Below are 18,512 nucleotides of genomic sequence, written 5' to 3'. Positions count from 1 at the left end.
ATTAGGTTTGTCTGTCCAGTAATAATGGAACTCCAAATCTGGGTCAATTGCTTTGTAGAATTCTGCACATATTGTCCTGCATGGTAGGAAAGAAACACAACTGCATTAAGCGACAAAAAGAAACCCGGTTTATGAATGGGCCCGACCGACCCAGATCTTGCATTTTGGGAGACTTTTATTACATTACTCTTGTTATCTTTATTGTAGTTGCATCATCATCTGCGGCTTTAGTGGACTTGCAAGTGGACATAAGTCTTTGATTGGAAACCTATAATTTCTGACAATTTTGGTGCCAAAACGGAAAAAACATATTTTCCCCAAAATGGAGACAAGGCAGTCTCAAGGCAGTTCTCAAAGTATGAGGTATACCTACATCATAAGAGTTGTGGCCATCAGATGTCTATTGTCTTTGGGTCTTCTTCCAATATTTTCATGAGTGATATAAATGTGGTAAGATCTTGGCATGTAGTAGCAGGTGGGTGGGCACTCTCATATTGAAGGTCACATTCTATGTTGATAAGCAGAGATGTAAATACCTCTTCTGACATGTAAGTAGCCTCCTCTATAGGTCTGAAAATAAGTGTCATGTTTCATAGTGCATAAGAGCTATTCCAGTTGAAATCCATACACCCCCCTATAGAAGGCATAACCTCAATGTCCCACACTGAAGTGTAGAATTCACACTTGCTGTGTTAAACATTAAGGTTATGCCTTTTATAGGGGGGTGTATGGATTTCAACTGGAATAGCCCATTTTGTAGCAGACACCCGTAAACGAGTGATTCCATTTGAAATTCACACTCCCTATGTGCAGTTTAAGACCATGTCCTTCATAGGGGGAGTATGGATGTCAACTGGAATTTCTAGATCCACAGATCCAATAAAAAAAGACAAATCCCTAGTGTGCTATCTTACAGTAAACTGCTACAGCTTGGAGCACATTTTGTTTCAATATTATACTACCCCAAATCAAGTTCCCTTATTCTGGTCATCTACAAGCTGATTGGTACCCACCAGTTTTCATGAATAATGGATGAGTATGACACATCAAGTTTCAACAAAATTTCCAAATAATTTTTAGATTAATTGTATAGCAAGTCATAAACTTTACATTCTGGACATTTTACGACTATCCAATGTTGCAATTGGAAGAGGCAGGTTTTCAATAAACATCAAAATGGATGGGTACCAATCATTTTGATAAGCCTGTACAATTAGAACATGTTTTTCCGTAACCTGTAACCACTATCCATTCCACAGACAAAACTGAATATTGACACTGATATCTTGTGATGAAAATCAGCTATGAAAATAATGATTTGTTTTTGAAAGGTTACTTTGATCAAACATTTCTGCTGATAATGACAACATACATGATTATAAATCTTCATGTGCATTTATTAGGAGGGTCACTGACCCATTTTGTAATCAAAATTATACATTTCTTATGGATGGATAAGCCATTCAAAGAAAAACATCAGATCATATTGGTATGATTTTGTCAGTTTGTTTAAATCATGTTACGCAAGACTTCTCTTGAATTACAAAACAGGGATCATATGACGCAGGGCGGCGCTGCATCGGTACCTAACCATATATGCCACCCTCTGTAGCTCACTGTTAAAAAGTAATTAATCTGCTGCCGTTTGGCTCTCTGACATCTGATCCCTGTTCTCTAATTCAACTCTAATTTAAATCGCTATTTGGCATTTTACCACAGAATTAGAGAAGAACCGAAACACCCTAACCGCCACGTACAATCGCATCATCAGCTATGGGGAGAAAATTGGGGGTATTTGCGTAAAGACGAACGAAAACAAATTTGCGTCTCATCTGAAGCGTCTTGGTACTCGTGTGCAGGTCGCATCAAGTACGTCTCTCAAATGTGCCCATCATCCATGCTTTGCACAAATGCCTTGAGCACATTCCAAGGGAAACCTAATACCCCCAATTTTTGCTCCATGCCTGTATCAAGATTGCGGTCGAGTCCCGGTTCTCCTTCTCTAATTCTTTGCATTTTACCTAAATCATTTTGATATTGTGTGAGTGCAAGCCATTTACCTGTTGACATCAATCTGTGTATATTTCCTATCATTCACATCTATTCCAGGCATCCAGCTTTCTAACACAAGTTGTAACATTGCTTTATTAGCTTCTTGGCGTTTACTAGCTGACCACTCTTTGGTGACGGATGCTTTGAACCAAGGATCCAGTAACTTGGAGAGCCTAAAATACAACAAGAAAACAAAACATTTGCTGTGATATTTTCAAAAGCTGACCATTTGCTGTGATTTTCAAGTGACCAAAGTAAAGTAGTTGTCCTTGCTGATGGTTAAAATGAATGATAATTCTACAAAATAACTTTAAAGGAAGTCTCCGGCAATCACAACATTATTCCTATATGTTAGAAAAATAATTATCAAGTACAAATCCATTTCTCAACACGGGATATTCAAAATTCCCGGGCGCCGAGTGCAATGACGTCCCAGTAATACAATGACAATCAAACATAAATAACCATTACGTCATTGCACTTAGACAATTTCGGCGTGGGAATTTGGAATATCGCGTGTTGAGAGCCGACTGTTTTATTCGCTTTTATGGTCAATATGAGTTTGTTTTAAATAAAACCATGTGATTCGTGCTTGATAATTATTTTTCTAACATATAAGGCATAATGTTATGATTGCCAGAGTCCCCCTTTAAAAGGAGTAGTCTTGTTCAAGACGGTCGGTCTCATGGTCAGCTGATCTCTGCACCCCGGCCTATTTGTACTGCAAACTGAATTAATTAACTAAAATTTCTGCCAGTTTTACAAACCCGCGATCGATCGGCGAAGCCAGTGAACACTCACAGCCATGGACCGCTATCAGAGTATATTTGAGCACGCCCGCCTCATTATAGAATCGATCACCGTCATCAGCCGTTACTAACACGCAACAACTTACGCACACAGCATCCCGCAGTAACCGGGGCACCGGGCAGTAACATACAGTATATGGCCCGACTATAAAAGGAGCTACTCGTGACTAGTCCCAACAAGAGGCCATTGGGTGTCATGCAAATGACATCTTCTTTGGTGTTTCATCTTATACCATTTCATTTCTCATAAAAAGTTCTTGAAATGCTGAATTGTCATTTAAATATCACCATACCTTGATTTGAATTCCTGAGTTAGGCTCTTATCTTCTTTAGCATCTCTGGCAACATTCTTAAATATTTGCTGCATAATTTCTTTGACATACATTGGTTTTTGTGTGAGTGGATGTATAGCAGGCACATAGGCATGGTGTTCAAAGTCTATCCCTTGGATGGCATAGCTGGATATCTTGTGTCTATACAGGTAGATAGCCATTACAGCAGAATACTGGTCTTCAGTTGTCTGCTTAACTGTAAATCAACAACATTAAGAGTATATGGACAAATTTTAGTCTTTCCCCAGAGTAACCAGTGCACATGAACGTTGAATAAAAAACAGTGCACCCGGCTGTTTTCGAACCGGCTACCTTCATAATACTATCACGATTCAATAACCAACTGAGCTAAAGAGGCATGTTGGAGAAGAGCGGAAGGCATCATAACTGCATATTTATAACAAATACACAAAGTGACATAAGTATGAAAATTATTATACTTAGTTCTCAGAGAACTAAGTATAATAATTTTCATATATTAGCTTGTTGTTAACAAAATAAATGAGTAACACTGGTGGGTGGGGGACATTAGTAAGTTTCAGAAAAGTACTCTTTTGTCATCCCTCTTTCTTCCATGCTTGTAATTAACTTAACTACTTTGATCAGGTTGTAATCGAATTGTTGGGCTTTTACCACTGCACCGAAAAGTAGACCGATGTTAAAAGTGATATAGTTGGCCCGATGTCAAAGAAAGTAGACAAGGTATTGCGACTTCAATGAATAACTTGTGATGATTCTGGCGAAATGTCACAAGACAATCCTCAAAATAAAATATATTGATATTATTAATCCGTGATGTTATAAGGCCCGCCGATTACAAGCTGATCAAACTATAACTCACCTTTTTTCTGCCATGAATGTGGTGCTTCTACTCCTGATAGTAGTTTCTTATGCAATGCTTTCAACCCTTCTGCCTGTGTGACATCATTATCTTTGACATATTTATGTAACCAAATGACATCATCTTCTGGTACAGCATCATGTCTCCATTGAGGTACATATTGCATCTCACCTTTCCCAGAATCTGTGATGGGTAATCAGGAAACAATTAGAGGCACTGGTAAGATGCTACTGTAATTGTGGAAATCTTCACACTGCATTTAGATTCACACAACCATCAAAAGCATCAGAAATTGACACATTTTGCAAGGGTGATATTTTGAGTTATATTGGGCTATTCAAGGCCTGTGGAAGACATGACCTTCATCTCCCATACAGGGGGTGTGAATTTCAAATGGTGTTACCTAAATGAGTGACTTTATTTGAAATGTACACCCCCTGTGAGTAAGATTAAGGTCTTATCGTTCATCCATATATTTTGGTTCACCTCAAGTTTGGCAGTGACGTATGTGCGTATTTTGCTTCGCCGCAGTATCGAATCGCACGCGGAAAGTTAAACGCGCTGAATGTACACGCACGCGTACAGAGGCGGTTTGTTGGCACGCTTACGGCGCAACCGCGAAAAAGCATTGACGTCACTACCAAACTTGAGGTGAACCAAATTATAGGTGATGTGTGGATTTCAAATGTAATAGTTCATTTAGGATCTGCTTCCCTGAAACTAATCAATAGCAAAATTTATGTAACATAAGAATACCAGGTAACTCACACTCCCTGTGTCTTCCATAGGGGTGTATGGATTTCAACTGGAATAGTCCAATACAGTCATGGTCTAAATCCTTCGTATGGAGAGTGTGGCCTAGTGATTAAAGTACTTCCTTCTGGTGCCTAAGGTCCCGGTTTCAATTCTCTGTGGTGGTAGTGGATATTTGTAGCCTAAAATGGATATATCATATACTGCACAGCGTCATCATCCCTATATCTTCGTATCAAAAATTGCTGTGATAGTACGGCGAATGCTCTCGTTTTTCAATAGCTACGCATGGCGATTTTGTTCGAGATAGGCCGAGCGACTCAGGCTAAGCATAGTACGACTATCATATGAGATACCACAAAGTTCTATTCTACACAGTATTACGATTTGCGCATGCTCTAGTATCCCATATGGTGTTTCTATTACAAGGAAATTCGATTTGTTTTCAGGTAAAACCCAGGTTTTGTTTTTAATACTAACTTGAAATTAAATACACTACTTATCGGCCATTGTTGTTTGCTCTGGATACATTGTACTGCATTTTATGCGTAACGATTTTTAAATCGTAAGTTAAAATTGTGATATATTTAATTTTGAGAATTACAATTATATAAAGGAACACATTTAGCCCATTCACCTAAGTTCCAGGTGCTTGTATAGAATATTCGATCACACGTGTATATCACAATGCATATGTAAACTGTCTTTATCTATGTCAATAATAGAATATTGATTTCACCAATGGAGTATGGAGCTGTATGAAAAAAATATTTATAATATAGGGTGTTGACACTGTGTGCTGGACAGTCTCCACCAGTACATCATTTTTTGATGAAATTTCTCAATACTATTTTGAAAAACAACTAGCCAATATAGCCCATTAGCCATTAATCAGTGCCGATGCATTGTGTTTCATATGGGTCTTCTTTTTTGTTGATGTAATTGGAATGGAATGGTGCAGTTAGGGGTTATTACCCTACTATTTTTCAAAACTGACTGACATACATTGTATAGGTATGACTCTATACAATGGACCAATGGCTTAATGTAGAGTCCGAAGTTTACCGTTTTCTAAAATCCATTTTCCGTGTTGTAATCCGTGTTGTAAAATTTGTAAATCCGTGTCATGAATAAAGCTTAAAATGTATAAACAATGATATTAATGTCACAATCAGGTGTTCAATGTCGCGATCAATATGCTCTGATTGGAATATTCTCACGATAATAGGCCGACTATTACGATGTTTGGAGGGATATAGGGGGTTCATGCCTTAGTAATATACCTTTATTTCGGTCTTATTAAACAGTATTTTTAGCATAAACATTGACATACACAACTCATGCTTGTTTTTAACATTTATTTCTCTTATCTTTTAACATTTTTGTCACATCATACAAAAAATGTCATTTCCCGTGTTGTACCTCCGATTCCATGATTTTCTTCTGTTTTCCGTAAAACGGAAAACTTCGGACTCTAGCTTAATGTTTCTTCTGAAGGACGGAGTGCTCTCATGGTTCAATTTGCCCTATTCTATGTGAATTTATTCCCAAGCCAATACCCCAGCAGCTAGTTACCAGATACTTACACCATTCTATGGCAGTGAAATACTTGGACATTTCTGATACAGCAAAGGTACTTGCTTCTTGTCTTGCTTCAGTTATGAGTTGTGTAATGAATACAGGCCTATCAGGAGAACACACATCTAAGTGATTGGTCCACTCGTCTTTCACACAACCTGTGGCATCAAAAGCAAACAAAACATTAGCTTGCTACATTGTATTGCATTGATATGTAAATGTATATATTAGTCTTATTACTTTTATTTGATACATTTGTGTACACAGTTAAGTATATCCAGACGATTCCATATTACACATCAGCCCACTTCATACTTGACGATCACTTTATACCCCCTAGACACAACATATTCATGCACAAATTTTTTTTGGGGGGGAGGCTTTGGGGGCACGAGCCCCCAGGTGTAAAAACTGGGGGTCAAAGCAGAAGTGGAAGAAAAAGGGCCGCAAAAAGAATTATTAAAGAAAAAAAATTATGAAAAAGGTTTTAAAAAATTGTGAAACCAATGGAACTATACATAAAAATTTGTTGCTTTTAGGTCGCTAGTGCCTGTAATCCTTACATATAACGTGTCACATTATGCGATTTCATTTTCTAAAAAGAATAAAGCCTAAACTCTTCACTATTGCTTATTTCAATTCTTCTTTGCTCATAATTTTTGATATTGAAGTCACAGGTACAAAATGAAACTGTTCTGAAAAAAGCCATAAATTACCATGTTTCTTGTCTAAAACAAAATCAAAAATGAAAAATGTCACTATGTGGAGTGTTTTCACAGATCGCATCGCATATCAAAATATCTTCTCTATATGACTCTCCACTCACCTACTATGTTCATCTTCAATTCCACCATTTTTTTCAAGGAGTTGTTGTCTAAGTTTTACCACAATTTCACTGGTGATATATTCCACAGGAACAATTCTGACAGGCCATGAGTAAGGTTTGGTATTCTGCATTTCATCGCTGATCATAAACACCACTAAATAGCGTGCCAAAGTCCGTTTCTTAGTTGTCAGTGATGTGTTGTATTCCAATAGATTTGTTCTAACAGCAGATAAGCGAGCTTTCTTGCCTTTGGAAAAAACAAATAGAAAAATATAAAGACCTTCTCCCACAAAGGGCCAAGAAACAAGTGCAAAAGAGGGAAAAATATTGTGTCAGCCATCACTTTATATTTTGATGCATACAAAGAGGATATTTTCACTATAATTTACCCTATAGTGTAAAGGCGAATACTTGTACAAGCATAGCAACCTTGCCACCCTACTGGGAATATTACCATTCGACTTGTCTATCCTTTGCATTCACTGGCTTTCAAAAAGTAGGTATAGATGAATTCAATTTCATGCATTCCTACACCTCAATGGCAGCCATTGCTGGGTCTCCCCTTAGGTCTATTACACCTAAAATGTGAAACGATGTGGCCTTGGCGGGGATATTAAACTGCATTCCATCACCCGTGTTACGTGTAGAGAAAAGAATGATGAAAGTTTACAACACAATACAATTCAACATCGATTTTTAAGCGGATTTAATCCACCCAATTGGGCAGTAACAACACCAGTTTGGTGCAGACGGGACCCAGTAATGGCGGACTGAATTCTGACCATCACTTGGCTCATTGGTTTTGTCAGTAGAGAAAGTCAGCACCCAAAAGTCTATGTGGCACATCCACATACAAAAATGTTTGAAGGCCCAGGGTGCACAACAAGGCTTTTGTTCTGATATTTTTGAAATGTGGCTGTTTTGGATACCCTAAATATTGACCTTGAATATCTTGAATATGACCATGATTGTTGCTTTTGTATGTGGGTGATACACATTGAAATGTGACCCCCTACCCCCATGACATCCCTCTAATGCCCCATACCTTGTTTAAGTGCCCTTGTTAATTTATCCAAGTAGTCCTCATTCCTTGCCAGCATTGCCCCAACCCCCATGACACCCATAATGCCCCATACCTTGTTTAAGTGCCCTTGTTAATTTTTCCAAGTAGTCCTCATTCCATGCCAGTATTCTTGTCCACCATCCCCCTAATGCCCCATACCTTGTTTAAGTGCCCTTGTTAATTTATCCAAGTAGTCCTCATTCCTTGCCAGTATTCTTGTCCACCATCCCCTAATGCCCCATACCTTGTTTAAGTGCCCTTGTTAATTTATCCAAGTAGTCCTCATTCCTTGCCAGTATTCTTGTCCACCATCCCCCTAATGCCCCATACCTTGTTTAAGTGCCCTTGTTAATTTATCCAAGTAGTCCTCATTCCTTGTCAGCATTCTTGTCCACCATCCCCCTAATGCCCCATACCTTGTTTAAGTGCCCTTGTTAATTTATCCAAGTAGTCCTCATTCCTTGTCAGCATTCTTGTCCACCATCCCCCTAATGCCCCATACCTTGTTTAAGTGCCCTTGTTAATTTATCCAAGTAGTCCTCATTCCTTGTCAGCATTCTTGTCCACCATCTGACATCCAAGTCAACCTGATCATCATGTTCAGCTTTCTTAGCATTTCCTAACACCTCATATCTATACACGCCATGTTTGGCCTCAGTACGTTGGATTTCTAAAAGAAACAAATTACACATTAGTTGGAAAATACTGTGTAGCCAGCTTCACAAGTCATTCCCTCAAAGAAAGTGTGGAGTGGCAGTGTGGCACTGTGTCTGATGAGTCTATTTGAGCAGGATATACCAGCTATACTTATAAATCAACTTATAAATGGCACAAATAATTTGGTTTTTGTTACTGCGCATGTCTGTAAAGCTCCAACTTGTGCTTGTGTAAATTCACCTAAAGGTCCGTTCATACTGCCACCGCATTTGCGATGCGTTGCTTCGCGATGCCAATATATCGATTACTTTTTGCCGCAACTCGTCGCATTTCCAAATTAAAATGTATTTAACTTCATTGCGATATCGCAATGCAGTAGTTTGCAGTACGATGCAGTGCGGCAACGCACCGCATCGCACAGCAATGCATCGCAAATGCAGTGGTAGTATGAACGGACCTAAAGTGTGTGCCAGTCACACCTTTCACTAAAGCTCAACTAACATAGGTGCTGCTCCCAACTGTGTGAAAGCCATACTAAAAAAAATTACTATATCAATCCACAATGTCATGAATCTTGCCATTAATAAGTCAAACAAAGTATGGAAGCTGCAGCTATTCATCAATTTGTTGTTAATGACTTGGGGCAACCTTTCCCATCAATCCCTTTGGCTTTGGTGTTATGTCACAATTGTAACAAATGATTTTTATGTGAATAGTAAAACAAGGTGGGACACATAGTTGCCAACAACTACACATGATCCGATCATGATCATATTTCCAAATACAAAATGTGGGTGGGTGGGAAGAAATACTGACAAATCAGATCAGACCAATCAAAAGATATTATTGGAAATACCAGCCAATCAGAGTGAATTGGATTCTCTTCCATGGGCGTGTACACGGGTGAATATATATGCAAACGTTCATCACACTGTGTACGCGGGTATTTGTCACAGTATTTATTCAAACGAAATGTTTACTGTAATTTGTACCTTCTTTTATGAAGACATTGTCTTCTTGCAGCATTTTGATAAGTTTGGAAACATCTGTTTTGATTGATGCAGCACTGGTACGTTTACCAACGCCGAGCCCCTGGATGAGTTTCTTGCGTTCCCTGTATATGAAAATACAAACATGAGAATAATACAAATTCAGTGTGAGACATGCCATTGAACAATCAGACCTCATATAGCAAATTATTCAATCAACTATGCTGGGAAAGTAACAGACTGGCTGTGGAGAAAGTGTAGCGATTCCCCAGCAAAAAACATTACATGGGGAATCTGGTCCAAGTGCTTCAAAAAGAGATAGGCACTCTGCCCTGTGAACACAGGTACATCCCTCTATTCCTTTGCCTTTGCTACCAAGTAAATAAATTGATTGCACTGCTATTTTATGGCAAGAGGGATTACATGGGAAACAATGTCATTGTAGGCACACAAAAACACATGTTTCCTATCCTTGCACAACTTCCACTTCTGCACTCTTCTTTTTATCTTTTTTTGTTGTCAATAAAGAATAGTACATAATAAAAAAACAAACAATAAGCTCCTATTTACTTTCTGTTTTTGATATCCAGTAGACATTGTACATTATTTTTCACTTGGCCTTATCTGTAAACATAATCAGTTTCTATTGTAATGCATAGTTATTCTCTAGCTCAATTCGCCCTTTGAATGGATCTGCCATCTGGCTACCAAGACAAGGTTCTCTCTGCAAACGCATGCGCAGAAAGTGCACTTTTGATTTTCTTGTTTTTTTAGCAATGTGCCAGAAGACTTTTGCAATGTGTACGCAGCAAATAAAGCACGTTCGACAGGCTTACGTACATGCAACACACACTTTGCAGGTAGAACCTTGTTTTGAGATGGCCATGCGTATGGTGGCGAATTCTACCTCTATATCCTTACATACCTGTAAACCTCTTCAGCTTGTTGTATAGCACCATCACCAAGATCTTCATCTCCAATGAATCCATCTTTACCATTGTATCGTAATGCATAGTTATTCTCTACCTCTATGCTTCCTACTTTTAACCACCACTTGGCATTAGGATTCCCTTCATGCAACTCCTTCAGGACGTCAGCCTAGAGATAACAAAATCCAATAGATCACTGAAATACATGTTTGTTCCACCGTGACCATGTTCCTCATTTACTGTTTTATCACAATTATACAGTTTTATTGGGACTATATGTGACCTGCTCCCACAAAATGTGTGTAAAGTCGCAAGTTGGAAATTTTGAAGACGTTCCAACAGTTGAGTTGATGTTCTTTATTTGGCGCTGCGTGAAATCTGATTTCCCCATTGGATTATGATCCTGTTCTGACAACATTTTGTATACAATTTTGTGAAATATTGTAATTAGGGTATTATCTATTGATGATGTTATATACAAATGAATTCAATCAATCCATCAGTTCTCACCTGCACTTCAGCATTAGGTAGTATTGATAACACATGCTTTTTATCCGACTTGCATGAAGTTGTAGACGGACCTAAAGCATTAACCCGTGCCTGAAATAAAGAAAAACAAACATACAAATTAGCAATATACATAAATTATTATCAAGTTAAGGGCGTACTACACCCATATATTGGTTTGATTGGTCTAAAAAAATATTTTTTCATTTATAGCTAGGCGATATATGCACGGATCATGTGAAAAAAAAAAAAAAAGGAAACAACTTCGCAAAAGTGTCCTTTTTCACCTATTTGTCGTAAAGTTGACTGGTTGATAAGGACGCTTATGTTGTCTTTTTAAAGACATTTCTTGTTTAGCGATCTCCATAGGGATGGGCGATACTAGCTTTTGGTACCAATTGTCGATCTAGAGCAGTCAGGGGTGGGGGCCGAATTTTTAGAAAAAATAAAATAAAATGAAAAAAAAAAAAATGGCATGGAGGCGCTTATGCATGACATGAGGGGTTGTCTAAGGGGATGTTCCCCCCTCAGAAGTAAGAAACTTGTGCAAAATGAAGATCTAATTGAAGCGAGTTGGTGGACAATTTTGTCACTATTAATAGTGTAAAATTTTAGTTGAAAAAGCCATAAATATGTAAAATTAATGACGGTCCATGAAACCTTCCGTGGACAAGTTTTCCCTATAAATTGTGTTAACATAGGAAATTTGCAAATGTCGAAAGAAGAAGCGAAAATGGTCATATGTTTATCCACTACGCTGTCTGAGGACGGATGTTCCTCCTGTTTGAAAAATTTGCAAAATGAAGGTCCAATTCAAGCCATTTGGTGCATCATTTTACACTATTCAAATCAATTGCTTAAAAAAATGGGCCCGAACTCAATTTGCAAAATTCGAGATTCGTAAACATGGTAAAAGCCGTGCATAAATCGATGAAGTCGGTAGGAGTAATGACTTTTTTGGCAAAATGTGACGGACCCTGCATATCGGCGGGGCCGCAGTAATTTTCACATGCTTTTAGGATGCGGACCCGCCTTCAAGCCCAATGCCTATAATCGCAGGCCATTATTATAGGACCTACTTCAAATCGACCCGACTGTGCGGGTTTTTATTAAGCATGGGCCTACTCAATTACGTGAAATTTAACCTTCCTTTTCTCTCCTCCATTTTCTCCCTTTCTTTTCTCTTTCTCTTCTCTTCTTTCTCTTCTCTTCTCTTCTCGCCTTTCCTCTTTTTTGGGGGAGGGGGGTAGCAGGTCAGTCGGCGTTCCCCTGAATCTGCGCCTGAAATGAGTAGGATGTGTTTGTTCAGGGGATGCGGGTGCGACGTGTGGCTGTAGGCCTACCACATTAATGAACTAAACTTACTCTTTGTGGGATTACGAATCGTAAACACAAACAACACAGGTGATAATAAAACCAGTAGCAAACATCACTTTAATCAACTAGATGCAACAAGTTTACAACTTTCTTTTTAAAGCCTTGTAGGCCTACGATCGTTTCAAATTTTTAGATTTTTTTTTTTCTTCCAAAATGATAAAATAGGCCTAGTTAAAGGCCCATTCAGTGATTTGCTCATCCGGACGATAGTAAAATTCATCAAAATTCAGATTTTGGTACCTTTGTCATTGTCATAGATGTGCTAAACATAGCTCTGCAGTGGTTCAGCCGAAAGACATTTTACACGAATCTGTAATTTAGATACTGACAGTATCTAAATTAGCTACGTGTATATGAATGTGGCTTAAACTTCGTAAGTACTGCTGGGTTTGTTTTTTCGTTTTTTGCCAAATTAGTAAAAAAAAAAATACAAAATGACAATTTGAATGACTTCAGTATATTCGCCATTTTGGATTTTTGTCAATTTTTGCATTTTGAAACCAAAGACCAATTTTTTCTTCATTTTTTAAAGTCCCCAATTAATCTCTATGCAATGACCTATTATGTGAGACATGTTAATGGCTTGGCTTCGATTTAGTTTTCTTCTTCTGACAATTTTAACTTTACGGGCGCCATGGATTTTGAGCTGAATTTTCATAAATTTTCAAGTTTTACCGGATTTTTAAGCCGAAGGCGATTTTTTTCTTCAAATTTGGAAGTCGCCAAGTAATCCTTGTACAATTATCGTTCATATAGTACATGCAAATTGGTTGGCTTCGACTTAGTTATCTTTTTTGAACTTTTTGAACAAGTGATCGAGCGGTCTATGTACATCAACCCCTGTGATGCTTCAAACAATTTTAATTTTTTTAACTTGCGCTGGGATCACTGAATGGGTCTTTAATATGCAATCATTATGAAAGTTCCCAATACATTTGGAAGCGAAAAACATTTGAAATTTGCAACAAAAAAAAAAAAAAAACATCATAAACTTCACCCCCCCCCTAAGATTTTCAAAAAAGGTAAAAGGAAGGAAAAAAAGAAGAAGGAGAGAGAAAAGGAGGGAGAGAAAGAGGAGGAGAAGAAGAAAAGGAGCCATTCCTCCTGGCCATGGTTAGAAGGAGGAAACTCCCCCTTCGGCCATCTTGCCCCTAGTGGAAGGCTGACCCCCCCGGTTTAAAGTTGTTGGTATTTATATTTTGGGCCCATTTTCGGTAAATTTTCCCCCATGAAAGTGCCTTTTCTCCGAACTACTTTGGAAAAATCCTGGCTACGTGACCAAAGTAACCCTCATATTTGGCCATTTTAGCTTAAAAAGTGTGCGACTTTATTTAACATTTACACCATATTTCACTTTGTGCACATTTGTACCATGAACTTATTTTGTTGCTAAAAGGTGCTGGGTTTACTGATTGAGTAGGTCCATGCCTAAAACCAGCGGGCTGAAAGTCGGGCCCGTGAATGAAATTCATAAAAAATATGCGGTTGTAAAGTAAATAAAGTAACCCTAAAAAGCATGAAAATGGTGCATCAAATGGCTTCATTTGTGCTTTCATTTTGAAAATTTTCCCAATTCTGAGGGGGCACATCCCCCCTCAGACACCCCCCTGCGTCGCGCAAGCGCGACGGGCAGCGCTGTCTCGCCACATGAAATTTCCAACATTTTGTTGCCCCCCTATCAAAATACCCTGGCGCCGGCCCTGCCATAGACAATCCCATTCATTCATTCATTCATTCATTCATATTTATTCGGCAAAATCGACAAGAACAATAAATATAATCAATCACAAATTATCACAAATTTAGCATATATGAAATACATGGATACAAGCAGGGCCGGATTTACCTTTTTTGGGGCCCTGGGCCAGGCCAAAATTTGGAGGCCCCCAACCGCACCGTGAGGAAGGAATGTGCACTCAAGTGGCCAAGTTTTTGGACTTTACTATTCAATTACAATACAATTCAATTTTAGACTATTTTAGCCCAAATTTAAGCTGAATTTTGCTAGATAAACAGGCCAATGCGCGCGAAGCGCGCAAAATTTTGCAATTTTTGTACCCTGATTTGGCCCAAAACATGTTGTTTTCGGCTAAAATGGAAGATGGACACTGCACAGGGCAATTTTGGGGGCCCCCAAAATTTGGGGGCCCTGGGCCCGGGCCCATCTGGCCCTATGGTAAATCCGGCCCTGGATACAAGCAAAGACACCAAAAAGCCGAAATGCCAGGATAACCCATAAAGTCTAGCTGCAAATGGGGAGACAATTCATTGGAATTAAATCACTATAGGCCTACCACAAAAAATTTATTCGCTACCTGAAGTTGCTAATAGAGAATGAAAGATTAGAATATTTGCTTATATTTGTTTTCAATTTTCAAATATATTTGTTTTCAATACGTTTCATAATAGTACATTTTATTTTTGCTATCTGTCAAAAGTAGCCGATACCAATTACGATACCACTGGTATCGTAATTGTAGCGCCGAGTACCGCCCAACACCGAAATGCAAAATTCAATTAAAATGGCGACGCTTACAATTTATGGAAATATCATACACTGGCAGCGGTTGTTTCTTGGTGACATTGACTGGATTGAGGTGTCCGAGTTAAGTACAAATGGTGGCGTATTAATTATGCTCCAACATAGACTGTCAACGTTCCCATTTTAGTTGATTTTGTGCAATAAGTTGCAAGAAATTAACATTTTTGTCCCAAACACATATACTTGCGTATCGTTTCACGTTATATTTAATGTTCGTGTTTTACTTAGATGACGGCCCTAAAAATCACCTAATACTGAAAACCAAGGCATTGACTGGTCTTTAATTTCAACCTTATCAAACCTGAAACAAATATGCTGCCTTGCGAACACAAATTTTGCATATCATTGTCAACTGGAAGGGGGAAAAATAAGTTTAATTTCATTGGTAACATGAAATTGATGCATATTAATGTTTTCAAAGCTGTGCATAATTAATTAATTTCCCCCAAAAAATCATTTTTATAGTTTTAGCGTCTGTCATAAATGCATAACATGTGTGTGTAATTGGATTTACGGTAAAAATTCTGAAATTCTCAAGAAACTCGATTTCATGAATGCAGGCCTATGTACCTCTTCCGGGCTTCTACCTTTAAAAGCATGTAAGCTACATTCATACCGATGCCACCAATAGAACGAGAAGATTTGCCCCTTCATTTTGCATACCACTTTGACCAATTTTTTTTCTGATTTCTTCACAAAATGCAAAAAACCCGCAAAAAAATCCAATGGGTGTAGTACCCCCTTAATATAATTTGGTTGATGAAGTAACTGATACTTTTTACTAATGAAAATGACCTAATTTATAGTTTTAAAAAGTGAGGAAACATTTTGAGGCATAGAGATACTCTGCAAGGTGGGCTACCAGAATAACTATACTGGGACAAATGTGCAAAGCACACAAAAATGTGCTATTTTATCAAAATTGGCAAAAATTAGGATAATTGTGACTAAAAAGGCTGAAAGCAATCACAAATGTTTGTAATTTTGCCCCAGTATTTTGAGCCAGGAGAATCCCACTTAAACTGCAGCACTTGGCACTGAGTGAACATTGTGTAATATACTATAGGCCTACCAATTCTGTCACACATGTAGATAGACAGAATTATACTGACATGTGTGGGAGATAGTGTAGATTCACTTTGGGATTGATAAATCTTTGAATCTCCCTTTAAACTGACCAAATAATTTTTTTTAAGTGCAGTGATTTATATTGCACAGGCAAAATGCCTATAGTCTACATATCTCCCTCCAGTCACCGGCACACCGTGTCATCGCCCCGATATCTTCATGGCAGAAATCGCCATGGTAGGTTGAATCCACAGCCACGAATGGCCATTTTGTTCTGACCTTTAAAACACATAATGAGCCGAGGGACATCCCGACTAAGGCTACTGTCAATACCTCGGTAATTGACTTCTCTAGTGTGTAAGTGAGCTTGTATACACCACGTTAGGGGGTGCTCACACTATGCTGTGTACGTGTGACCTCTGTGTGGGGGTGAACATGTATAAGCCATGTGAGTGAGTGCTCACATCAGAAAATCAGAATATTTTGTCAGTTTATGAGTTCAAGAGGACGCTTCTTTCTCAAGACGCAAGCTAACGACTATCATATCCGTTGAACATATATGTTCAAGTGCAAGGAACCAGATCTGGTTTCTTTATACGAAATCATTTACTGGAGATATTCATCCCCGGTATCCAAAGATTTATCGTCTGAATATCAATCGTGCATAGCACATTTACGTGTATCGATCCCAGGTATTCATTTCAGTGTCTCTGGCTGTATAATGTAATTATTAACCGGGCGATGTCGGTGTGCGGCACTAACTTTGAAGTTCAGTGTGTACTGTGGCTTAATATGGTTTCTTGCATGTACATATGCGGCATGTTGATCATGCGCATAAAAGTATGTACACACACCAAGTAACGCTAAGCTAACGCAGAACACGCTAACCTTCAAAGCTAGTGCCAGTGACTGGAGGTAGATATATAGACTACAGACACCCACAAGCCTCAGCACACTTTACTAACCTCTTCTCTTAATCCTCCTATTGCAGTAAATGTTTCCTGCTTGGAAAAATCTGGAGGATTTTTCCAGAAATCATCATCTTCTTTCGGCACAAGCTTGTTAACAATATCCAAGAACTTCTGATCACGCTCAAGAAATTCATTGATTTGCTGTTTGTGATGACATGGTGCAGGATTTGTTTTCTCTAACAGCTGCGTCTCTGGTGCAGATTTTGCTTTCTCTGGTGCCTGAGTCTTTGGTGAAGCTTTTGTTTTCTTTGGTGCCTGAGTCTTTGGTGAAGCTTTTGTTTTCTTTGGTGCCTGAGTCTTTGGTGGAAGTTGGGCATGTAAGGTTGCTGGTGGCAGAAGCAGTTCTGGCATACCAGGTAGCGGCGGCTGTAAGGGGGCTCGTATCAGCTGTTGACCTGGTGATATATGTTGAATTTGAGGCCAAAGTGCTTGTGGGGGGAAATGTAATTGAGCCCCAAGTGGTGTTGGAAGGTGTGATTGAGGCCCAAGTGGTCTGGCATGGTGTGATTGTAGTTGGATTGGCAATTGCTGTGAGAGTTGTGTTTGAGATGGATAACGATATACAACCCGGATTGGTTGCCGCTGCTGTACAACCTGTGGGGAGTGTCGCTGTTTTGCTACTTGCCTTACTAACTGAAGTGCTGATAGAGGTTTTAGTAGTGATATGAGTTCGGGTGCTGGCTGAGAAGGGAGTTGGGGTATGGAAGTGGTAGTAATCGTCTGGTCAGATTGTTTTTCTGCATTAATCACTCTATTACTTGAGATTTCAGACGTTTTCTTATGTTCTGTTAAGCTTGGTGATGCCATTGTTTCAACTGTGGTTGACTTTGCTATACTCTCTCCAATAGCTTGTTGTGCCATTTTCTGTTCTGTTACTTGCCTTGCTAACTGAAGTGATGATGGTTGCTGTACACGCCGTTCTAAAGGTTGTCCCGAAAGTAAGGATACAAGTTCGGTGCTGGCTGAGAAGGAGTTGGGGTATGGAAGTAGCAGTAATCATCTGGTCAGATTGTTTTTCTGCATTAATCACTTTATTGCTTGAGGTTTCAGTAGTTTTCTTCTGTTCTGTTAAGCTTGGTGATGTCATTGTTTCAACTGTGGTTGACTTTGCTATACCCTCTCCTATGGCTTGTGCCATTTTCTGTTCTGTTACTTGCCTTACTACCTGCAGCGATGAGGGCTGCTGTACACGCTGTTCTAAAGGTTGTCCCGACAGTA

The 18,512-nt window shown here is 38.8% G+C and overlaps 1 protein-coding gene across 1 annotated transcript; it reads right to left on the bottom strand.

The window, feature by feature from the left end:
• Positions 1 to 4,077: 4,077 nt before the first annotated feature.
• LOC140157601 (uncharacterized) lies at positions 4,078 to 18,155 on the bottom strand. Its single transcript, XM_072180843.1, has 8 exons — positions 17,289 to 18,155; positions 11,340 to 11,429; positions 10,826 to 10,998; positions 9,904 to 10,025; positions 8,757 to 8,924; positions 7,192 to 7,438; positions 6,374 to 6,523; positions 4,078 to 4,217 (listed from the first exon to the last, which is right to left on the bottom strand). The coding sequence occupies exons 1-7, from the start codon at positions 18,153 to 18,155 to the stop codon at positions 6,475 to 6,477; spliced, it is 1,716 nt and encodes a 571-aa protein (XP_072036944.1). The 3' UTR covers positions 4,078 to 4,217; positions 6,374 to 6,474.
• Positions 18,156 to 18,512: the final 357 nt, after the last annotated feature.

This window comes from Amphiura filiformis, chromosome 1, assembly GCF_039555335.1.
Source record: "Amphiura filiformis chromosome 1, Afil_fr2py, whole genome shotgun sequence".
NCBI classification, from domain to species: domain Eukaryota; kingdom Metazoa; phylum Echinodermata; class Ophiuroidea; order Amphilepidida; family Amphiuridae; genus Amphiura; species Amphiura filiformis.
The sequence above is the reverse complement of the archived record's forward strand: the minus strand, read 5'-3'. Positions and strand labels throughout refer to the sequence as shown.

Bases quoted from the DNA above. Each gene is read 5' to 3' on its own strand.
- LOC140157601 (XM_072180843.1), bottom strand. From the start codon at position 18,155: ATGGCACAACAAGCTATTGGAGAGAGTATAGCAAAGTCAACCACAGTT. The intron at 11,430-17,288 runs GTTAGTAAAGTG...TCTTTATTTCAG, and splicing joins TAGGAGGATTAAGAGAAGAG to GCACGGGTTAATGCTTTAGG. The intron at 6,524-7,191 runs GTGAGTGGAGAG...TTGATGCCACAG, and splicing joins ATTGAAGATGAACATAGTAG to GTTGTGTGAAAGACGAGTGG.